The sequence below is a fragment of the Pelmatolapia mariae genome, linkage group LG3_W (genome assembly GCF_036321145.2).
Source record: "Pelmatolapia mariae isolate MD_Pm_ZW linkage group LG3_W, Pm_UMD_F_2, whole genome shotgun sequence".
In the NCBI taxonomy this organism is placed as follows: Eukaryota; Metazoa; Chordata; class Actinopteri; order Cichliformes; family Cichlidae; genus Pelmatolapia; species Pelmatolapia mariae.
In genome coordinates, this window is record NC_086229.1 from 92658619 (window position 1) to 92678415 (window position 19797).

At 43.0% G+C, this 19797-nt stretch overlaps 1 protein-coding gene across 1 annotated transcript; it reads right to left on the bottom strand.

Annotated features, from left to right (window-relative positions):
• Window positions 1–243: 243 nt before the first annotated feature.
• On the bottom strand, window positions 244–4333 carry LOC134625044 (RNA-binding protein 4.1-like). Its single transcript, XM_063470380.1, has 4 exons — window positions 4246–4333; window positions 2798–3226; window positions 1689–2425; window positions 244–1531 (listed from the first exon to the last, which is right to left on the bottom strand). The coding sequence occupies exons 2-3, from the start codon at window positions 3207–3209 to the stop codon at window positions 1695–1697; spliced, it is 1143 nt and encodes a 380-aa protein (XP_063326450.1). The 5' UTR covers window positions 3210–3226; window positions 4246–4333; the 3' UTR covers window positions 244–1531; window positions 1689–1694.
• Between the last annotated feature and the right edge of the window lie 15464 nt (window positions 4334–19797).

A 19797-nucleotide genomic window follows, 5' to 3' on the forward strand; every position in this document is an offset into this window, starting at 1 on the left:
AAGAGAAAGGGGTTAGTATTTTTTCTCCCTAAAATCTGCACTGAAAAGTTTAATTCAACTGTGGCTCTACATCACTGAAGAGCTTTAACCAAACAAAAAATAAAAAGCAGAATTTCAAAGAAATATATATTTTAAATAGGTGAAGAATGGCCTTTCATGGAGACTTTTTTTTTTTTTACAAGACATTGTCTTGAACATTAACCTTGAGCCCCTATTTGGACAAATAACTGGATTTTATTTTCTGATATTCATACTTGGAGCATTTTTAGAGCAAAAATATTAAATCACCTTGCACATAAAGCCACACCACTGCGTTCATCATACTCAAGTAAAAAAAACTGAAAAAAACATCACCAAAATAATTTTGGCTTTATTAAAAATCATTAACTTCAGATTTGTTTAAAGGTATATTGGTATTTTTTCAGCTAGTATGAAAAATACAAACTTCAAATCCACTCACAAGCGAAACAAGGAAAGGCACCTTCAACAGTACACAGGAAGTGCCTCACAACTTCTACAGCTCTGCTCCGTCCCCCTCCCCCCCACAGACTTGTTTCTACTCAGTGTTACATGGATACAACAGAGATCTCACACATCGTGGCTTATTTCTGTTGTTGGCTACAGGCAGTCAGCACCACTATCATTGGGAAGAAAACCGTTTCTCAGTTGCACAATCCATATCAGCTAGCAGTCTCACTTTGGTGTCACTTAGTTGAGGAATTTTAGACCAGCAGACACCTCAATTATTAGAAAATGAACAAATAGCAGAACCCACACACACATTTAAATGAGAAAAAAGCTGGAATGTTTATGATCTCCAGGCTTAACTTTGGTTTAAACTCAAAGTATCACTCTGTAAATGCTAACTGAATGCCAGACTGCATGCACATCCATTTCCCTGCTGCTGCCTTTAGCCTTTTAATCCACTACAGAGGGAAACGCTGCACCATTCGATTCCACACTTCTGGCTTTACCTGTGATAAAATGCACATTGAGAGTTACCGCCCGCTGCAGCAATGATGCTGCAGTAATGATGATCATGTCAAATGTGTGAAAGGGCAAGATCCAATTCTTCTGTGCAACAGGTAACCTATGCCATTAGATGGAATGAGGTAAGCTTCATGCAATCTTAAAAGAACAAAAACAAAACATGTATTAACTGAACAAGAATATGTCTAAATGACAAAAAAAGACCAAAAATTATTATTTGCCGATTTGAACAATTTGCAACAAATGATGAGAGACATATAAAGAAAGAAAGACTTGGCTAAAACCCGAGCTGAAAACCTGCAGAGTAAGAAAAATGTCAAAGTGTGACGTTTGCTAATCGCCCCTTCAGAAAACAAGCTATGGGAACATGGCTGAAAAGGACGAGTCATCTGCAGGCCACTGGCATCTCAGATGCCTAGAAGATACGGACACCATTTTCCAGAGTCTCCATTTCCCTATTCTTTGCCGTACATCAACGCAGACTGAAGGAATCACACTTGAAGTGACGGCAAAGGAAAAGTCTTGCAGTTCACAGACAGACCTAGAAAGAGAGCACAGCATTCCTGAGAAACAGTGCTGACACAACTTTAAAAGATTCAGAACGTTAAAAACAGTCCAAGTTCGGACAAACACAGAACCGCGTCAGTGCCCGCTGACTGCTAATGTCTTAAAGTAACGTTATGGACTGTGGTGCTCACCTGGTTTTAGTAAGGCGCATAACGTGATGCATAATGACCCTTGGGTCGCGCAGCTGTGTATGAGCTCCTGGAGGCAGAGGTGGGCGACAGTTGTGTTCGCTCATAGGCAAAGCTGGCCGATGGGACAGCTGTTCGTCCGGTCAGGGTGTGCTCACCTGTGTAGCATGCGGCAGGCGCTTGAGGCGGAGGCAGGGCGTGACGCTCAAAGGGATCTACACTGGATGAGAGCTTTGAGATGGAGGAAGGTGGGGGAGGGGGAAGGTATGACATGCGCCGATCCTCAAAATAGCTAGACCCAAAAGGACGAGCTCTGTACTTCTCATAATAGTCGACGCTGCTATAGAGATGGTCACGATCAAATGCTGGTGACCTGTCAGCATAGGAGCCTGGTGCTCTGCTGCCGTACCGATCCCCCAGCTCAGAGGCGTAGCCGCTAAGCCTGTGGGGGGGAGGTGGAGGCAACCCACCTACATAACTAGCCTGACTATATGCAGAGCCACCCATGTAATCAGCTGCTGCAGGTGAGGCCATCCCGTAGCTGCCATAACTTGGGAGACCGTGTGGCGGGGCCCGGGCGCCGCGGCCTCTCATGCTGTCACTGTGGCTACCGTTCCGACCGACTGGACAGTCTTTCGACCAGTGGCCGTGTTTCCCGCAGACAAAGCAGCCTGTATGATTTCCCATTCCCGGGGCAGTGCGAAGCCGACTGGTGGATAGCTGTACGCTCATCAGCTTGCCTTGTAAGGAAAGAGAAGACACGCATGAGACCGTGGGGACTGACACGGAAAGCTTCTTAACGACCATTAAACACGTTAAAAGCATTTGAGCGACAATGTCTGAGAGAAGCGAAAAAACGTGCAGCACAACGTGCAGGTGACTGAATGACAGTGCAGTGCCCATTCATCAAGTTCACTGCCACTGCTTTTACAAAAAAACCTTCCAAACTTATGATTATTTTCAGTCAACTGGTCAGTTTTAGCAACGGTTATCCGTACTCTATGCGGAAATACATCAGCAAGAGGACTTTACTTATCCCTACGGCGGCAAAATAGAATCCAAACTCGTATGTACAGAGAAGACAACTAGCACTCCCCTGCCCGAGCGTTCACCTTTGTAGGCTGTGTTGTCCAGCTTACTGATGGCTTCCATTGCATCCTCGACTCGCTCCATGTGAACAAAGGCATAGTCCTTAACAATGTCACACTCCACCACTGGGCCAAACTCTTCAAACTTGGCCCTCAAAACTTCACTAGTGACCCCTTCCCCGAGGTTGCTGACATGCAGTTTGGTGGTGGACTTAGGCCTCCCTTTGCTCATTTCCACATTCATGCGCCAGCCGTGCAGCTGGTGCTGGTGGAGGTTTTTGATGGCCTCCTCTGCCTCGCTCATGTTGCTCATGTGTACAAAGCCGTAGTTTTTGACAATGTCACATTCTGTGACTTTGCCGTACTTCTCGAAGAGTTCCCGTAGCTCCTCTGCTGTGGCATTGCAGGCAAGGTTGCCAATAAAAATTTTCACCATGATGAATTCTGTGTATCCTAGAAGATCAAGAAATATGTCTGTTAGGAACACATTCCATACTTATTGATCTAAAAGGATGTGAGGGCCATTGCCCATTTCTGTTTGCTAACAATGTCATGAAATTGCTACCTTATACAAATAAATACAAACTAAATCTAAAAGCAATTGTTCAGCTAATACAAAGGCCTTCGCAAACATTAACACGGCAGGGCATGTTTGCTTAAACTGTTGAATGTATTCACACCAAACATCAATGAGGACAGGCCAAAATCAAGTCACATAAAAGGAGAGAATCATTCACTCAGTCACTCAGCTTTCACCAGCTTCTTTTATTAGACCGCAGAAGATTCAACGTGTGGACTGTCTGTGGTGGTCTAATGATGTCCATGTCAGACACTGGCAGGATAGTTACTTATCTGTACTCATCACAGGCGATCTAACATGTGTGACTACTCGAGTAGTCAAGTGTACACACAGTGACTACACAATTCATTTAAACTGTATCTACATGTTGCTGCTGCAAAATGATCCGCAGATGAGAGGAGCTGAACTCCGGGCTGTGACAGGAGCTGCTTTGGGGCTGGGTGACATAAACAGACATTTGCTGACAGTTGTGCTAACTTGTGTGTCTGTATGCCGTGTTTGCAAAAGTACCACGTTCATATCACACACTGCCTTCATTTGTCAGTGTAGACATGTCAACACCAGTTTTGCGCTCGTAAAGTAGCTAGCTTGTTAGCACTAATGCGTATCTTACATTACACACATGATAACGAACTCTAACGCCACAGGTACGTGTTGCTCCTAATTTCTAAACTATGTAAACACCGTTTAGTTTGCAACTCTCCACCATTCACCCACTGTTATTTATAATCTTTGACTGTAATACGTCCAGGAAGCTAATGCTCCCTAGCCGCAGACTCACTCACTTTGGCCTGTTAATTCATTTTCTTCTTTAATAAACACCACAACGTATGTTTTACTTCGCACACATAAAGACTCGTGTCAAGTCTCCAAACCAAACCCCCCAGCTCACCTATAAAGAGACGTAGGCCTCGATACCAATGAATGAACAATGAAATGACGCCACTGTACCGTCCGCGTTCTCTTCTTCTCCTGTTGCTCTGATTGGTAGTTAGCAAACCAGCTTGGAGCCGTTCGCCCTCTACTGGCCTGGAGTGCGAGCAAGTCAATCGGCGCCAAAAATGGGCTCGTTGACAACAGCATATTTTTTTTTACCATTATAAAAAAAGGACATTAGACATAAAAATTTACTGGGGAAAAAACCCCTAAAGCATAAGCAATCAGTTCAATCTGCCATGTTGTTGTTGTTGTTGTTTTTTTTTGTTGTTTTTTTTTTACAAAGGCAGAGCAGCCAGCAGAGCAAAAGGAAGCTGCAACATGAAAATCAAACATGGAGATAAAGGAAAGATGGGAGCAGGAAGGCCCTTGAGTTTTTCAACTTATTTAACATTTCTGTACTATTGTTGTTTAATAAGATGTTCTTATACAAAGGGTGTCTGTGTGCAAAAAAAGAAAAAAAAGAAAAGAAATGAGCTGCACTTTTGTGGCTTGCACACTGGGAGGCTGTTCTGTCACCATGTAACCGTGTTCTGTTTAAATAGATTTTCCCTGAGAAAGTTGCTCTTTAGTGCCTCCTTCTGGCATGACCTGGTGTAACGTGCGCAAATCTGTCTCTGTTCTATGATGTCATCAGAAAGTGCTTGCTATTGTTTGGGGAAAAGACTCCTGTTCTCCTGTTCTCTGCTGTAGTGACGATTGTCTCCCTTAAGATGGTCTTTAAGGGCATTGTCGGTATGTAATTCTGTTCCATCCTTACTAATGAACAAAATCTACTTGAAGAAATGTGATTGCATTGTTTGCTTAATAGGAATGTTTGTAGAGAGAGGATTTGCTAACGCCTTTGGCTAAACAAGTCACTTGTACTGTTATTGTGTTTGTCCTCATCTATGATTTCTAAGAGCATTTCATGTTGTTTCTCAGTTTTACCCTACTTCAACTGGCCTAAGTAAAGGGAGCGAAGTCAAACCCTCTTGTCTGCGTGGTCATTTTGAAGAGGAGTTTAGTCTGAATGTCGACTCTAGCAAGGCGTTAGAGGCAGAGGACATTACAGAGGCTCCAGTAAAGGTTTGAACCAGGAACCATCTACTTGTGAGGCAATAGTGCTAACCACTGCAGCTCTACTCTGCCCACAAGGGTTGACTCTGACTTATACATCAAGATCAGAATCACCCTTTATCCTTTTCCCACTGTAAATGCCAGCCACACCAATGGCTGGCATTTATCAGCAGCTGGACTATTTTGGACAGTGTAAGTCTGTGAGTGTGTGCTCTAAAATGGCCAAATATGACTGCGGTCAAGTGAGCCCTCACTTACGAAGTCACAGTCAAGCTAGCTGCACCGCCAGCCACACCTAAAATGTTGTTGCACTATTCTTACGCGAGTTACGGTACGGGTGCCGACTGGCTTAGAAATACGACTCTGTATCCTGTCATTGTTATTTTACTGCTCAATCCACTTTAACTTTAGAAATATCAGATATATGATAGAGAGAGATAATTGTTACACTACAAATGTTAAATTCTGTAAGAGCTGACAATATATTTTCAAAGAATTGTCTTCTCACCCTGATCTTACCCCAACTAAATAAAATTGTTGTACTGTATTTTTGATCTTCTTTTTTATTCCAATTTGGAAAGATTTTCTGAAGGTGACGAAACTATTTCACTGGATTCAGACTTTGGGAGACCCCCACTCTTCCTCCTCTGCCTTACAGCCCAAAGTACAGAACGATTTCAGAGAAAAGAAATAGTAAACTATTCCCAAATTTCTGTACTGTACTTTGAATATTCTCATCTTTGAGCTCAGATTACAGGAAAACTGTAAGAGGTAACAGAGATATTTCACTGGATTCTGACTCTAGACCATCTCCACTCTTCACCCTGTGATCCACACCCCAAATTACTGTACTGTTTTCTGATAAAATTATAACCTAATCCATTACTGAACAAAATGAGTTCATTCAAGTATTTGCTTAACAACAAGAAATATATTTACACACAAAATTTTAATTTTCAAAACATCATTATTATGAAAATATTTTCACACACCACCTCAAGTAGCAACTTTAGTTTTAGACATTATTTATACAGCGCCAAATCACAACAATAGTCACCTCAAGGCACTTTACATAATAAGTTAAACCTTACAATAACACATACAGAGAAACACCCAACAATCATATGACCCCCTATGAGCAGCACTTTGGCGACAGTGGGAAGGAAAAACTCCCTTTTAACAGGAAGAAACCTCCGGCAGAACCAGGCTCAGGGAGGGGCGGGGCCATCTGCTGAGACCAGTCGGGGTGAGAAATTACATTTCTCATATTACTGATTTCTCAGATTACTATTATACAGTTTTGATTTATTATTATTCATTATCTGTCATCACACAAATCAACCCAAAAAATTAAAAAGGAAATACTTAAAATATGTGCTCAAAGCAAGAATGTTATACATATTGTGTTTTACACATGTGTTCCTCAAAACACCAATAATAACTATAAGCAGATTATTCTAGTAGCTTTCACTGCATGTGGAATTAGGTTACACAAAGCACACACTTCCACTCTGTCTTCTGAGCACTGCTGAGCTGTTCATTTGTCATGTCCAGGCATTCAGAATGGAACCAGCAGTTGCAGTTATCACACTGAAGCTGTAAACAAATAACATATGAGCTTTCGTAAACACATGAAGTAAAAAATTCTATGATTTAATAAATTACAATCCTTAACAACACAGAGTCAAATACTTTGTTGTAGATAACATAAAACTATTTTTTAAAAACACTATACCCAGTCAGTGATGGAGGGTCCTGGATTGGGTGGTTTCGCTGTTGCACACATGGCACAGTTGGTGTCACTGTGAAATACTAAAACATCTGTTGTGATGCTCTGGATGTTTCTAAACCCCACAAATTCAGCCTCAATGTTCAACCCAATTTTCCTGCTGTCACTTTAACACGTCCAGCCTTCACCTCTCACCGGTCCTCGTCCCCTCTCAACTTCCTGTGTGGCCTCCCAAATCAAACACAGGCCCAAATCAGCTGTTTCTTCTTCTCTGTTCATTCTCTCTTCCTCTTTTCAGTCTTTCCTTGGCGCTTAACTCCCAGCATGGCAAATATGAGACTCAGACAGTCCCATCCAGTGGTTTCACACAGTCATGTCACTGGTACACTTTCCAGCTTGTAATTCAGAGCGCATGTTTCCATCAACATACATGCTGCTCGACCCTTCAGTGTCTTTTTGCCTGCTGTTAATTCTTCAAGCCCACGGTGTTGTTCTGTCTGTCTTCTCTCTTCATCAAGAGTTTAACTGCCCTTTAAGCTTCTTCTCAGGATAAGGACAGGATGAGAGGTGAAGCTGTGAAATTTTAAACCAAAGCCTGTTTTCGTCCCAATTCTGTTAATCTATCATTTTTCCGCTGTATTCTTCCAGGAGGTTGAGCAAGTCCATGGGCACCTGTATTAACACACTAAGACATTTATTTAATATCATTTTCATTACTATTACTTAGCACTTTCATTCTCTAATTCCTCTGTTTTCATTTTGAAACGTCTCTCACAAGCTCACAAGCTATATTCAGACTTCCTGCTTCACTTCCTGCCAGACACACACACACCCACACACACTCTTCACTTTACTGGATTTTCATCCGTTTCTAATCGAGCTCTTATTTTATGTTCACACTCTATATACCCTCTGTAACTCTACTAATTTTAATATAAAAAGAATGCACCCTCAGCACACACACACACACATATACTAAGCTCTTTGCATTTGCAAACATTAACCAAACGACATCCTTCACATCAAAATCCTCAGCGTGGTTAGCAGAATTCTTGCACACTTGCAGCAATACACAATAATCAGACAACCCAAGTACATACAGACACAAACACCATGATCCCTACAGGGGTTTTCTGGCGTCCAACGCCCGGGTCCAACCCTTATGCCCCTTCTGCTGATACCAGACTTTTCTTACACAATTTTGACAAATTTAAAAGCCTCTAAGCCAGGGGTGTCAAACTCAATTGCACAGGGGGCCAAAACTCAAGGCACACTTTAGGTCGCGGGCCAAACAAGATAAACATTTATTGAACACACTAAAACAATGTTTTTTTTAAACATAAATATGAATAAAAACAGACAGGAATATTATTCCAGATTAAATAAACTTAAAAAAATTAACTTTAACTTTAAATATTTTGCTCTTTATAAAACTATATCCTGTCAAAATTATGCAAGTTAGAAATATGAACATGCTGCCAAAAACCCCAGAAAAAATAAATGAAAGCAAACACAAGGTTCGAGCCGCATGTAGACGGAGCTGGGCATTGCTTCAGGAATGGAACTAATAAACTGTGCGGCCCATTCAGTGTCGTACTTTGCCTTGAGTGTATCATTACACTGCAGCTCCATCTGAATCTGCACAGGTGCAGTTCAGCAAAGTCCGCTGACTTGGTTCAACATTACTTGGCAACAGGGAAAGTGAGGCAGGTTGCACTGGTGCATTTGTGACAGCTTCACTTGAAATGCCTTCACCGCATCATACATGCCATGTCCATGAACTGACAGATTTCCTTGCTGAGCTCAAAAACTCTATTGAGAATTTTTATCCCAACTCAGCCAACGGACCTCTGTATGATAAGGAATGTCGGCAAACTCTGAATCTATTTCCCACATAAAAGACTGAAAGGTGATTTAAACTTTTAGCTCAGATAAAATTTATGGTTTGCGTCACGGTGATCATTACATGCTCCATTTTTAGGATTTTACCACACAGCCTTTCCTGGTGTATGATGCAGTGATATGCTGTTAACTCACCGGTACAGTTCTCCTCCTGCACCTTTACTCGCATCCTGCTGACTAGTCCGCTTTTTTCACCGCACAACACCGGCTCCATCTGTTGTAAGTCCAACAAGTTTGTCCCAGGGCAGTTTCATGTCGGTTACACTTTGACATAAGTTTTAAAAAATGTCTTTTCCTGTCGTTGTCCCGTGCATCGATTTAATGTTCAATATTTCCTCTCCACGGATGAAGATGGCCAGCTGTGCAATGTCCATCATGTCTGTACTTTCATCCACAGCAAGAGAGTATGCAATAAAGTGTTTGCTTCTTTCACACAACCGTGTTCTTAAATCAGTGGCCATCTCACAACCCCGATCAGCAATCGTATTTCTGCTCAGGCTCACATTTGCCAAAATCTGCGTTTTGTCTGGACACAAGACGTAGCACAGCTTCATCATGCAGCTCTTCAGAGTGCCGGGCTGATTTGGCTATCTCCTCTGCTACAATAAAATTTGCTTTCACGACAGCTTCACTTTGTGATTTTTGCTCTGGTGAAAAAGGTCTGCTGAAATGTCAGATTCTTCTTTAGCTCTTCTACTTTCTGTAGTTTCTGCTCTGCATTTAGGTTTTTCAGCTTATCCTGACGTTTTGTCTCGTAGTGCCGTCTTAAATTAAAATCCTTAATTACAGCCACATTAGCTCCACTAATAAGACACACGGGTTTACCAGCAATGTCTGTAAACATATATTCAGTCACCCACTGGCGCTGAAAGGCTCTGCTTTCAGAATCAACTTTTCTCTCCACCATTGTGAGCTGCTAGCTTCGCAATAACAGAAGTTTGACTTGATTGATGCGGGAATGTTCCCAGTTAGCCTAGCGTTCAGCAAGGAGGCTGCAGCGCTGCATTATGGGATCTGTAGTTTGTATATTATTAGCGCCTCACATCGCCGGGCCATGCATAACAATAATAGTACATCTATATAAAATGATCTCGCGGGCCAGATATAAATGTACGCCGGGCCGGATGTGGCCCGCGGGCCTTGACTTTGACACATGTGCTCTAAGCCCAGGTCCAACCTTGCTGGTCAATCAACCCACTTCGGGAACGCTGTCACCCATAACGGTCAAATTTCTAGGCCCTATATTAATTTAGAAGCGCTCCCCGCAGCTTGACCGGAAGCTCCACTTAACCAGCGTCTCAGTATTTAACTGGCACCTGAAGCTTTACTTAAAGCTTTACCTGTCACCTGCATTAAAATGGTCATGCCTGAGCCAAGCTCTTCGCTCAAACAGTGCAGAAAAGAAGTGATCCTCGACCACTTGGTTATTAACGGGAGTTCGATTGCCCGCGGGAACCACCCGGGCTAACTGGACGTCGCCAGGCCTGACCGCGAGTCCACGATCAGGAGTCGTTGCCACACGCTGAACACTGCGCTCCTAGGAGTCCAACCCCAGTCCTAGATCAATTTAAATACATTTAGAAGCACCACTGTGGACTGTAATCGCCAGTTTATTTATCTGATGCTCGGGTCCAACCCTATAATCAATTTGGGAATTAAATCCCTTAACCGAATGTCCTAATCTAATCTCTTTTCTTGGCTGACGTAACACAATTGACACACATAACACATCAACTTTAAGCACACGTCACATCAACTTTAAAATTCACCCCAGCATTAACAACAATAAGATTTCATCAAATATTCCCCAGACTTTACTTTTTATTTATCACAAATTACCCAAAATCACCATGGACATGTCACCCAAAATCTACTTAACAGATTTTATAATTTACTTTAATTTCACCACTACTGAGCCAATTAAATGGTGAAGATCATCAGCTCGGCGAACAGATAATTTAGAATTCATCCAATGTGCACAATTGGCTTTTTTCTTTGAACAGGCTGTGCCTACCTTTAAATCTTTTTAGACCGGTCTCCTGTTCGCCTCATATCACATCCCACCTTAAGCCGAATTTGTCCTCTCAGCCGCAAAAGAATCCGGGTCACTGGCACCAATTATTAAATTCCGTTCTTTTGAATTCTGTTGGCGACAGAGAAAGACTTCCGACTCAGAGTGGTCAAAGCTCAAAAAATGATCTTTATTTTTACATTTCCTGAAATGGAGACCTGCAGCCACGAGCACGTACCCCAGTTCTAAAAGCATTGCCAGGCAAAATACGCATACATAGTTCTGCTATAGGTCACACACAGACACACACAGTTTCCATCAAAACAACTCCTTCTGCTCTGACTAATGTGTGTGTTACTTAGTTCCGCTTTTTCTGTCTGGTTTCCTGTATTTTATTAATATGCCTCTGCAGCTCTGCACTAAACTTCCTGTTCCTTAACTTCCCCTTACTAAAGCCTCTGTTGCTAGTCGACCTGTCACCCTCTGACCTAGTTTTTTCTCACATCTGGGCTGGGTTTATAAAGGCCTCTCTTATTAAAATACATAAAACCATCTAATCAGAAAATAAGCACTAAGAATATATATTTATGTTGTAACATTGTTTAAGTTAATGAACAATTGTGTTGAAAACTGAGATTACAATATCAATCAAGACAATTATAATTATGGTTTTTGCTGTAATTAAACAGTCATGCGGAAATGTGGCAACCACAGAACTTTAGAGGCCTTTTGGTCAATTATGTGTGGACTGTTTCTTTAGTCTCACACACAAATTGTTCTCAGTGTCTATGAGACTGAGGAAATATCCATGTGTGCTGAAAGAGACTGTGCTGGTCTGACCCCCTCAACCGAGGTATTGTGGGTAATGAAAGAGCAGATAGGTTGGCTAAAGCAGCTGTTAAAACAGTAGACATAGATGTGCAGATACCATTGTTGAAATCTGAGGGAAAACAATAATTTGGACACAAAGTAAGAATTTCTGGAGAATGGCATGGGATAATGGAACAAAAGGGAGACATGGGGTACAAAACACAATAGAAGTTAAGAGGAGTCGTGGGTTAAATAGGCAGCAGGAGAATACAAACAGGTCATTGCTTTCTAAATGGTTCTCTTTTTATGATGGGGAAACATCCGACTGGGTTATGTGATGGTGTAATGCTATGGAGACGGTTGAACATGTGGTTATTAGTTGCAGGAAGTATAGAAGTCAAAGGAGAGTGTTGAGGGTGGGAACTGGTGGTGAAATGAAACTTACGTTTGAAAAAGTGGTTAATCAGTTAAGTCATGATGAGGTGAAAGTAGTAGTGTTTTAATATTTAGACTTTTTTCCATTATTGTAATTGTGTATAAAGTTTGATTTGAATGAAATTTACACTCAAATGCTTTCAGTGTTGCTGTGTTAAGTGTTTGCATGTCTAACGTTTGTATGGAAGACTGGTGGGGGAAGCTGTTACATCTTGCAGGAGGTCTCCTCTCTCCAGCAACTCACTCTGCAGGTGGGGGAGATACAGGAGAGGTGGAGGAAGAACTCAGCCTGGGTGTCTATGTCTTTGGGCGACCGTGGCTCAGGGGGTTGGGAAACGTATCTGTAACCGGAAGGGTAGGTCCAGAGGGGCCGATGGCGCGATATGGCAGCCTCGCTTCTGTCAGTCTGCCCCTTACACCAGTGTGTAAATGTGAGAGTGAATGAATAGTGGCATTATAAAGTGCTTTGGGTGCCTTGAAAAGCGCTATATAAATCCAATCCATCAATAAGTGAGGATAAGTGGATGACAGGGTGGGTGCAGTTTTCTCTGTGGTGGGATAGTGGTGGGCCGTCCCGGTCCCTGTGGGGCCGGGCGGCGCTGCTGAACTGGGCCCCGGTCCGGATGGGCCTGGGCCCCCTTGCCCCTCCCTTCCTTCCCTCCCCATCTCCAGCTGCCTCCCTCTTCCCACTCCACCACAGCCTGGATCTCCACAATTACCTTGGGGTAAAGGTGTGTCACCAGGGTGCAGGGGAGGCATCCCCCCCTCTGTCCCCTTCTGGCTGCCTGTGCCTCAATTTTATCCCACAACTTAGACATTCACATTACTCACATTCTCATAACACATACATATAGGACCTTGGGGGTGGGCACGCTACACGGACTCCAGAAGACCATCAGGGTGTGCGTCCTCACCCCTGGCGCCGTTGCACACCTCTCAATTTTAAATACACGTATACATTGAGGGCTATCACGAGGGGCTATGCGCTTACCTGCTGCTGAGTAATTGCATATGAGAGCATGAGGGTGGGAATGGATGTTTGTATCTGTGTGTGCCTGTTTGTCTGTGTCTATATGTCAGGTCGGGTATCAGATGCCACCTCTCTGGGGACATCTCAGGCCCTCCAAGGTATGGAGGCCTATCTCCCCCCACCACTCCCCCTACCAGTGGCCGACACCCTCAGACATCGGTGCATTGGTGGTTCTTTGTGGCCGGGGATGAGCGTCCAGGTACACACCGGCTCACTCCTGGTGGCTGCTTGTCGGGGCCTGGAGCCTGGGGCTCACTCGGGCTCCTTCGGGGGTGGGGTGCCCTCTGCCTCTTGGCCTGGGGCTCGGTCACTCTGGCACAGCAGACGGTGCTCACGGGCACGTCACTGCAACCCCCCCTGGCTTTTGCTCCGCGGCTGACCTCTCATCTGGGACTCTCCTCAGCTCTTTCTGGGATAGTGGCACGTTTGCCTCTCCGTTGGTCTTCCTTGGTCTCTTGTGCTCTGGGGGCCTCTGGATGTCTGGAGCCTGGATCTCCTCCATACCTGCTTCATGCCCTGGAAGACGGGGCAGTGGCCCCCCACACCCTCTAGCAGATCATTAAATGAAGGAACCTTTTAAATACAAGCGCGGTCATGCTCACAGGTGTACACACGGGTGCTCACACACACAAACTACACCCTTTTTGGCTCCTACCTCAAAGCACACTGTGCGCTGTCGATCTTTCGTGCTGCACAATAATATTCAGTATTTAGTATTTACTGTTATCTTCACATAGATCATCGCGATGATGTTGTTTATTATATTGCTCTCTTTTTCTTTGCTTGTTTTCTCTTTTTTCTTTCTCAACAGGTGATCCAGGTGATTGATATATGCATTTTTTGTCTGTTTGTTTTGTTGGTTTTTTGTCCTTTATCGCCATCCGAAAGATGGCGCCAGCAGTATGCACGGCGACACGTCAGTCAACTCTGCTAGCTTTGCTTTGGCTTTCGCTAGCCTTATCCTTTTCTATTTTATCCCAAAATGCCCTCGCTCTGCGTGTGTACAATCGCCAGTTACTCTTAGAAATCAAAGCATCGTATGACCTGGCTCTTAAACAAACGGAGACAGGAGATGATTATGGGCCTCCTCCACCACTTTTTGAGCCCTATATTCCGGTTTATCTGTGCCAACACTCCTACACCACTTCCTGGAAGAAGCGCCCAAGGAAACGAGGAAAGCGGGCAGGTACACTCATCAAAGTCCGAGCTCTTCTCTGTGCTTCTCGTGGAACTACTGGACCAGCAGAGTGCATCTTTAGATGGATCCTGCCTGTTGTCCCTGGAGCTCCCACGACACTTGATCCCCTGCTCTCAGCTTTCTATTTCCCTAAGCGACCTCGGACCCGTGGATGCGGTGTGGACCACAGAAATCTTCGCACACTTAACCGAGCTGGAACATCTGATGTTAGGATCTACGCTCTCCAAATGGCTTTACTAAATGTAAGATCATTAGCAAACAAGACGTTTGTATTAAATGACTTCCTAAAGTCACAACAGTTGGACTTTCTGTTTCTGACAGAAACATGGCTTCAACCCGGTGAGTCTGTAGCTTTTTCGGAACTGGTTCCTCCTAATTTCTCATTCTTCAGTCTCCCTCGGCCCTCTGGTAGGGGCGGAGGCTTAGCCACTGTGTTCAACGCTCGATTTCATTGCCATCAAACATTACAGCACGACTCATTTTCTAGTTTTGAACTCCAGCTGTTTGAGCTACACCTAAACTCTGCTGCGCCTTTGCTGTGTGCCCTCATATACCGTCCTCCCAAGTTTAATAAGGATTTTATCAAAGAGTTTTCAGGTTTTATGGCTGGAATTGTTCTTAATTTTGACAGTTTTTTAATCCTTGGTGATTTTAACATCCATGTCTGCTGTGACTCTAAACCTTTGGACAAGGACTTTTTAAATATTATTGACTCTTTTAACTTGACCCAGTGGGTTACCGGTCCCACGCATGAAAGAGGTCACACACTGGACTTGGTGCTCTCCCACGGGCTGGATGTGTGCATCACGGAAATATCCGAGTTGCGCATCTCCGATCATCTTCCTGTGTTGTTCACTCTAACGCTGCACTGCTCGGTAGATAAGCCGTACGCTCCAGCGCGCAAAAAGCGAGCACTTAATGCTCTGACAGCACCCGCTTTTTCTGCTGCCTTTATGGATTCTGGAATAATGAACTCCAACTGTAAAAGTGTTGAGGACCTTTCGGACATTCTTCATTCTACCTGCACTGATATCTTGGACTCTATTGCTCCGCTCAGGACTGTTAAACATTTATCAGAGCTGTGGTTGAACGAACATACGCGCTCCCTCAGACGTGACTACAGACGCGCCGAAAGGAGATGGAAAAAGGACAGATTGCATGTTTCCCTACAGATTTTAAGGACTCGTCTTTCTGCTTACCAAGAAGCTGTAAAAACTGCAAAGACAAAGTTTGTCTCAAATTTAGTGTCAGTAAACAGTCACAGGCCTCAGGTACTTTTTAATGTCCTTAACCGCTTTCTTAGTTCACGTGATAATGCTGGAGTCATTTCTTCACCAAGTATGTGCGATGATTTTTTAGCATTTTTTAATGACAAGATTCTATCGATTAGGGCTCTTGTCTTGTCGTCTGCTGCTTCAGATCCGAGTCTTTTTCCTGTGTGCTCAGCTGTCTTAGAGCAGTTTGATCCCATCTCCCTTAATGACTTGACTGCGGTAGTTAGTAACCTTAGATCATCACACTGCCCTTCTGATTGTCTCCCTCCAAGCTTGCTTAAAAGCACTTTTAATACTGTTGGGCCTTTTATCCTGAGATTAATTAATATGTCCCTTGCTACAGGCTGCGTCCCATCATGCTTTAAACAAGCTATAGTTCAGCCTCTTCTTAAAAAACAAAACCTGGACCCAACTGTTCTGTCCAACTACAGGCCAATCTCAAAGCTTCCATTTCTATCTAAAGTCTTGGAGAAAGTGGTCTACCTACAGCTGCAGGCCCACCTTGATTTTAATATGATTTCTGAAAAATTTCAATCTGGTTTTAAATCACTACATAGCACTGAGACGGCACTTTTAAGGATTTTTAATGATATTCTTTTAACTCTGGACTCTGGCAGCCCTGCTGCCCTTTTATTGTTGGACTTGTCAGCAGCTTTTGACACGGTCGACCATGACATCCTGTTATCACGGCTAGAATTTCATGCTGGCCTAAAAGGATCTGCCCTACAGTGGTTTCGGTCCTATTTGTCAGAAAGGTCTTTTCATGTCAATATGGGCCCCCACAACTCCAAAACAGCCCCTCTTAAATACGGTGTACCTCAAGGCTCTATTTTGGGTCCTGCCCTGTTCGCACTCTATTTGTTGCCATTGGGCTCCATCTTCTCGCGGTACAGCATTTCATTTCACTGTTTTGCTGATGATTTGCAGATTTATCTACCTTTAAAAGCAGGGTCAGACCATCCCCAGCTCTTATTACGCTGCCTTGACGATGTCAAACAGTGGTTGTCATTAAATTTTTTAAAGCTAAATGAAAATAAAACTGAGGTTGTCATTTTTGGCAACTTTAATCATATCGACAGCACTCTGGGCGCCCTTTCCTCGTATTGTAAAACACATGTAAAAAACCTCGGTGTCTACATTGATGGTTCTTTTAAATTGAATAAGCAGGTGAGTGCAGTAGTTCAGTCCTGCTTTTTTCAGCTAAGACAGCTAGCCAAGGTAAAGCCATACCTCCCGGCTAACGTCTTTGAGCGTGTTATTCACCTTTTCCTTACTTGCAGATTAGACTACTGCAATTCATTGTATTATGGTCTAGATCAGGCCACCATCCATCGTCTTCAGATGGTTCAAAATGCAGCTGCTCGCCTGCTAACTGGTACCAAACGGAGAGAGCATATAACCCCAGTTTTAGCTTCTTTACACTGGCTTCCTGTCTCCTACAGGATCCAATTTAAAGTTTTACTTTTTGTTTTTAAGTCACTTAATGCCCGAGCCCCTCCTTACCTGTCTGAGCTCCTCTCTGCCTATGCTCCAGGAAAGACCATGAGGTCTAGCTCAAAATTAATGCTGTCCATCCCACGGACTTATCTCAAATCCCGTGGTGATAGATCCTTCTCTGTGGCAGGTCCCAGACTCTGGAATAGTCTCCAGTGTTGCCAACTCCTCAGTAAGGAAAATCGCTATTGGCTGTCCTAAAAGTCGCTAGAAGTCGCTAAATGACGTCATCGCCTAATTTGCATAATTGTTAATGGTAATGTAATTGTAACCTAAGTTGTTGAAGAGAGAAATAACATCATGGAAGAGACATAAAGTAAATAAAAAACATCCTAAATGCATTTAGAATTTATTTAGAACTACAAATTAAATTTCTTTTAGCAATTATTGTTTTCACAAAAAATGTCACAATTCCAACCCTGCTCCTTTACCCGGGCTTGGACAGGCAAAAATGACCCGAAATAGGCACTCTGGTGGAGTTACTTTGTGTGTGTGTGTTTATAAGTAGTTTTAAACCTTGTGATCCACAAAACAGCATAAGAGTAAAAGAAGAACTGACTGCGTTACAGTCAGTGCGGGAGCAGCGGCTTCGCTCATGCGCGATTCATTTGCAGTTTGGACGCATAGGCGTGAACATCTCCTGCCCTGATAGCAGCTGGGGGAGGACTATCCTCTGCCCGTGAGCGCTTTGGCACGGGTGAGGTGCACCGTGCCAAAGCGCCGCTTCTTGTTGAGAGTAAGAGCGATACGTGCTTTCACGTCACAAAGTCGTCATAAATAAGTCTCCAATAACACCAGAAAAAGTCGCCAGATTTGTCGCTAGTCGCTTTTTAGAAAAAAAGTCGCTAAGGGGGTCTGAAAACTCGCTAAATATAGCGACAATGTCGCTAAGTTGGCAACACTGATAGTCTCCCCTTAAATATTAGATCTGCACAAACACTTGAGCAATTTAAATCTTTACTAAAGACACATTTTTATGCCCTGGCTTTTAACACACTATGATCCAAGCATTTTGGTCTTATTTGAATCAGTTTTAGTTATTGTTTTAATTCTTTTATTGTCCTATTATTGTTTTTTATTGTTATTATTGTATTACATTGTTGCTTTTTAATGCCATTTTTATATTGTTAAGCACTTTGTGCAGCATTGGCTGTTTGAAATGTGCTATATAAATAAATTTGACCTTGACCTTGACCTTGACCCCTCTTCCCCACTGTTTTTCTTTCCCTCTTTCTTTTCCCCAGTCAAGTGTGTCCCATGTTCAGCAAGTGAAAATAAAATAAAATGAACAATAAAAGTAAAGGTGAATCAAATAGACCAATAGGCTGGGATGGTCCATTTGGTAAAGAAAATCCGTTGGGCAGCTTTCTTTGCCTTTAGAAAATAATTCTGATGGCAAAAGAACCAAATAGGACAGGCGAGGGGAAAAAAAAAAGATTATGGAGATTGCCTTAAAAAAAAAAAAAGGAATTCAGTGTAATTGAATAATGAGCCGGGGGGGGCATCGTCTTTGACAACTTCCTACCAGACCCGTGGAAGTGGAAGCTTCGGTGAAGAAACATTCCTTCCATTTTAAACCCCTAAAGGGTCACCTGGCCTGTAAATAAACAGGGCCAATAGAAAAAAAATCACAAGAATAATACAAAAATTTCAGCCAGTTTAGCTTAATACATTAACTTATTCTTGTGTACACAGTAATTCATAAATAAATAATGTATTTTATCAATAAAGATTGATCTAAACAGTTTAACTGCTATGTACAGATAAAGGTTGCATAGCTTTAAAACATTTGCTATCCAGCAAATATCAGTCAAACTCAACACAAAAGGAAACATAACAATCGTACAAATTGTTTGGACCGCTGATCCAAATCAGCTGGCGCTGGTCAAACAGATGTGTGGTAGACTTACTTTGAAGGAGCTGCTACCGACAAACCAGCAAATAAACACCAAATATTTCATCTGTGGCATTTGTGAGGTTTCCTCAAACACACTCTGTCAGTCTTGTTGCTGTTGAACGACAAACTATTTAAAAATGTGGCGGGTTTACCTGGTCATATTCTCATTCACGGGGCGATCGCCAAAACAAAAGCAAACAATGAACACCACGCCGATGCTGTTCACAGGACAGCAAGAGTAACGATCAGGAGCATCTTGTCTTCGTTATCGTTCCCCTCGTACGTGTTATTACTGCGATTTCAGCGTTTTCGCTTCACAACTAAAGTGTGCAGTTTACTTTGTGTGCACTCAAATGGAGTCGAGTCAATTAGCGCCACCTGTGGTCAAGTGCCACAGCCTACAGCCAGATGAACTTGTGACACACATCTGAGCCACGTTTGAATTCCTGTGTCATGCACAATACATTTATAACTTTTAATTTTTTCTGTTTTTGTGTCTTGCAAATAAACCTTTAAACTGATTGAAATGATGTTATGTATTTATTTTTGGCCTCTAGCTACGGTGGCCCTGAGAGGCCAAACGGACTGCAACTTAAGAAAACACCAGCAATAAAAAAAAACGCTGCAAAAGCACAAAAAACACAGCGGAAATAGGAAAATCGACAGCGG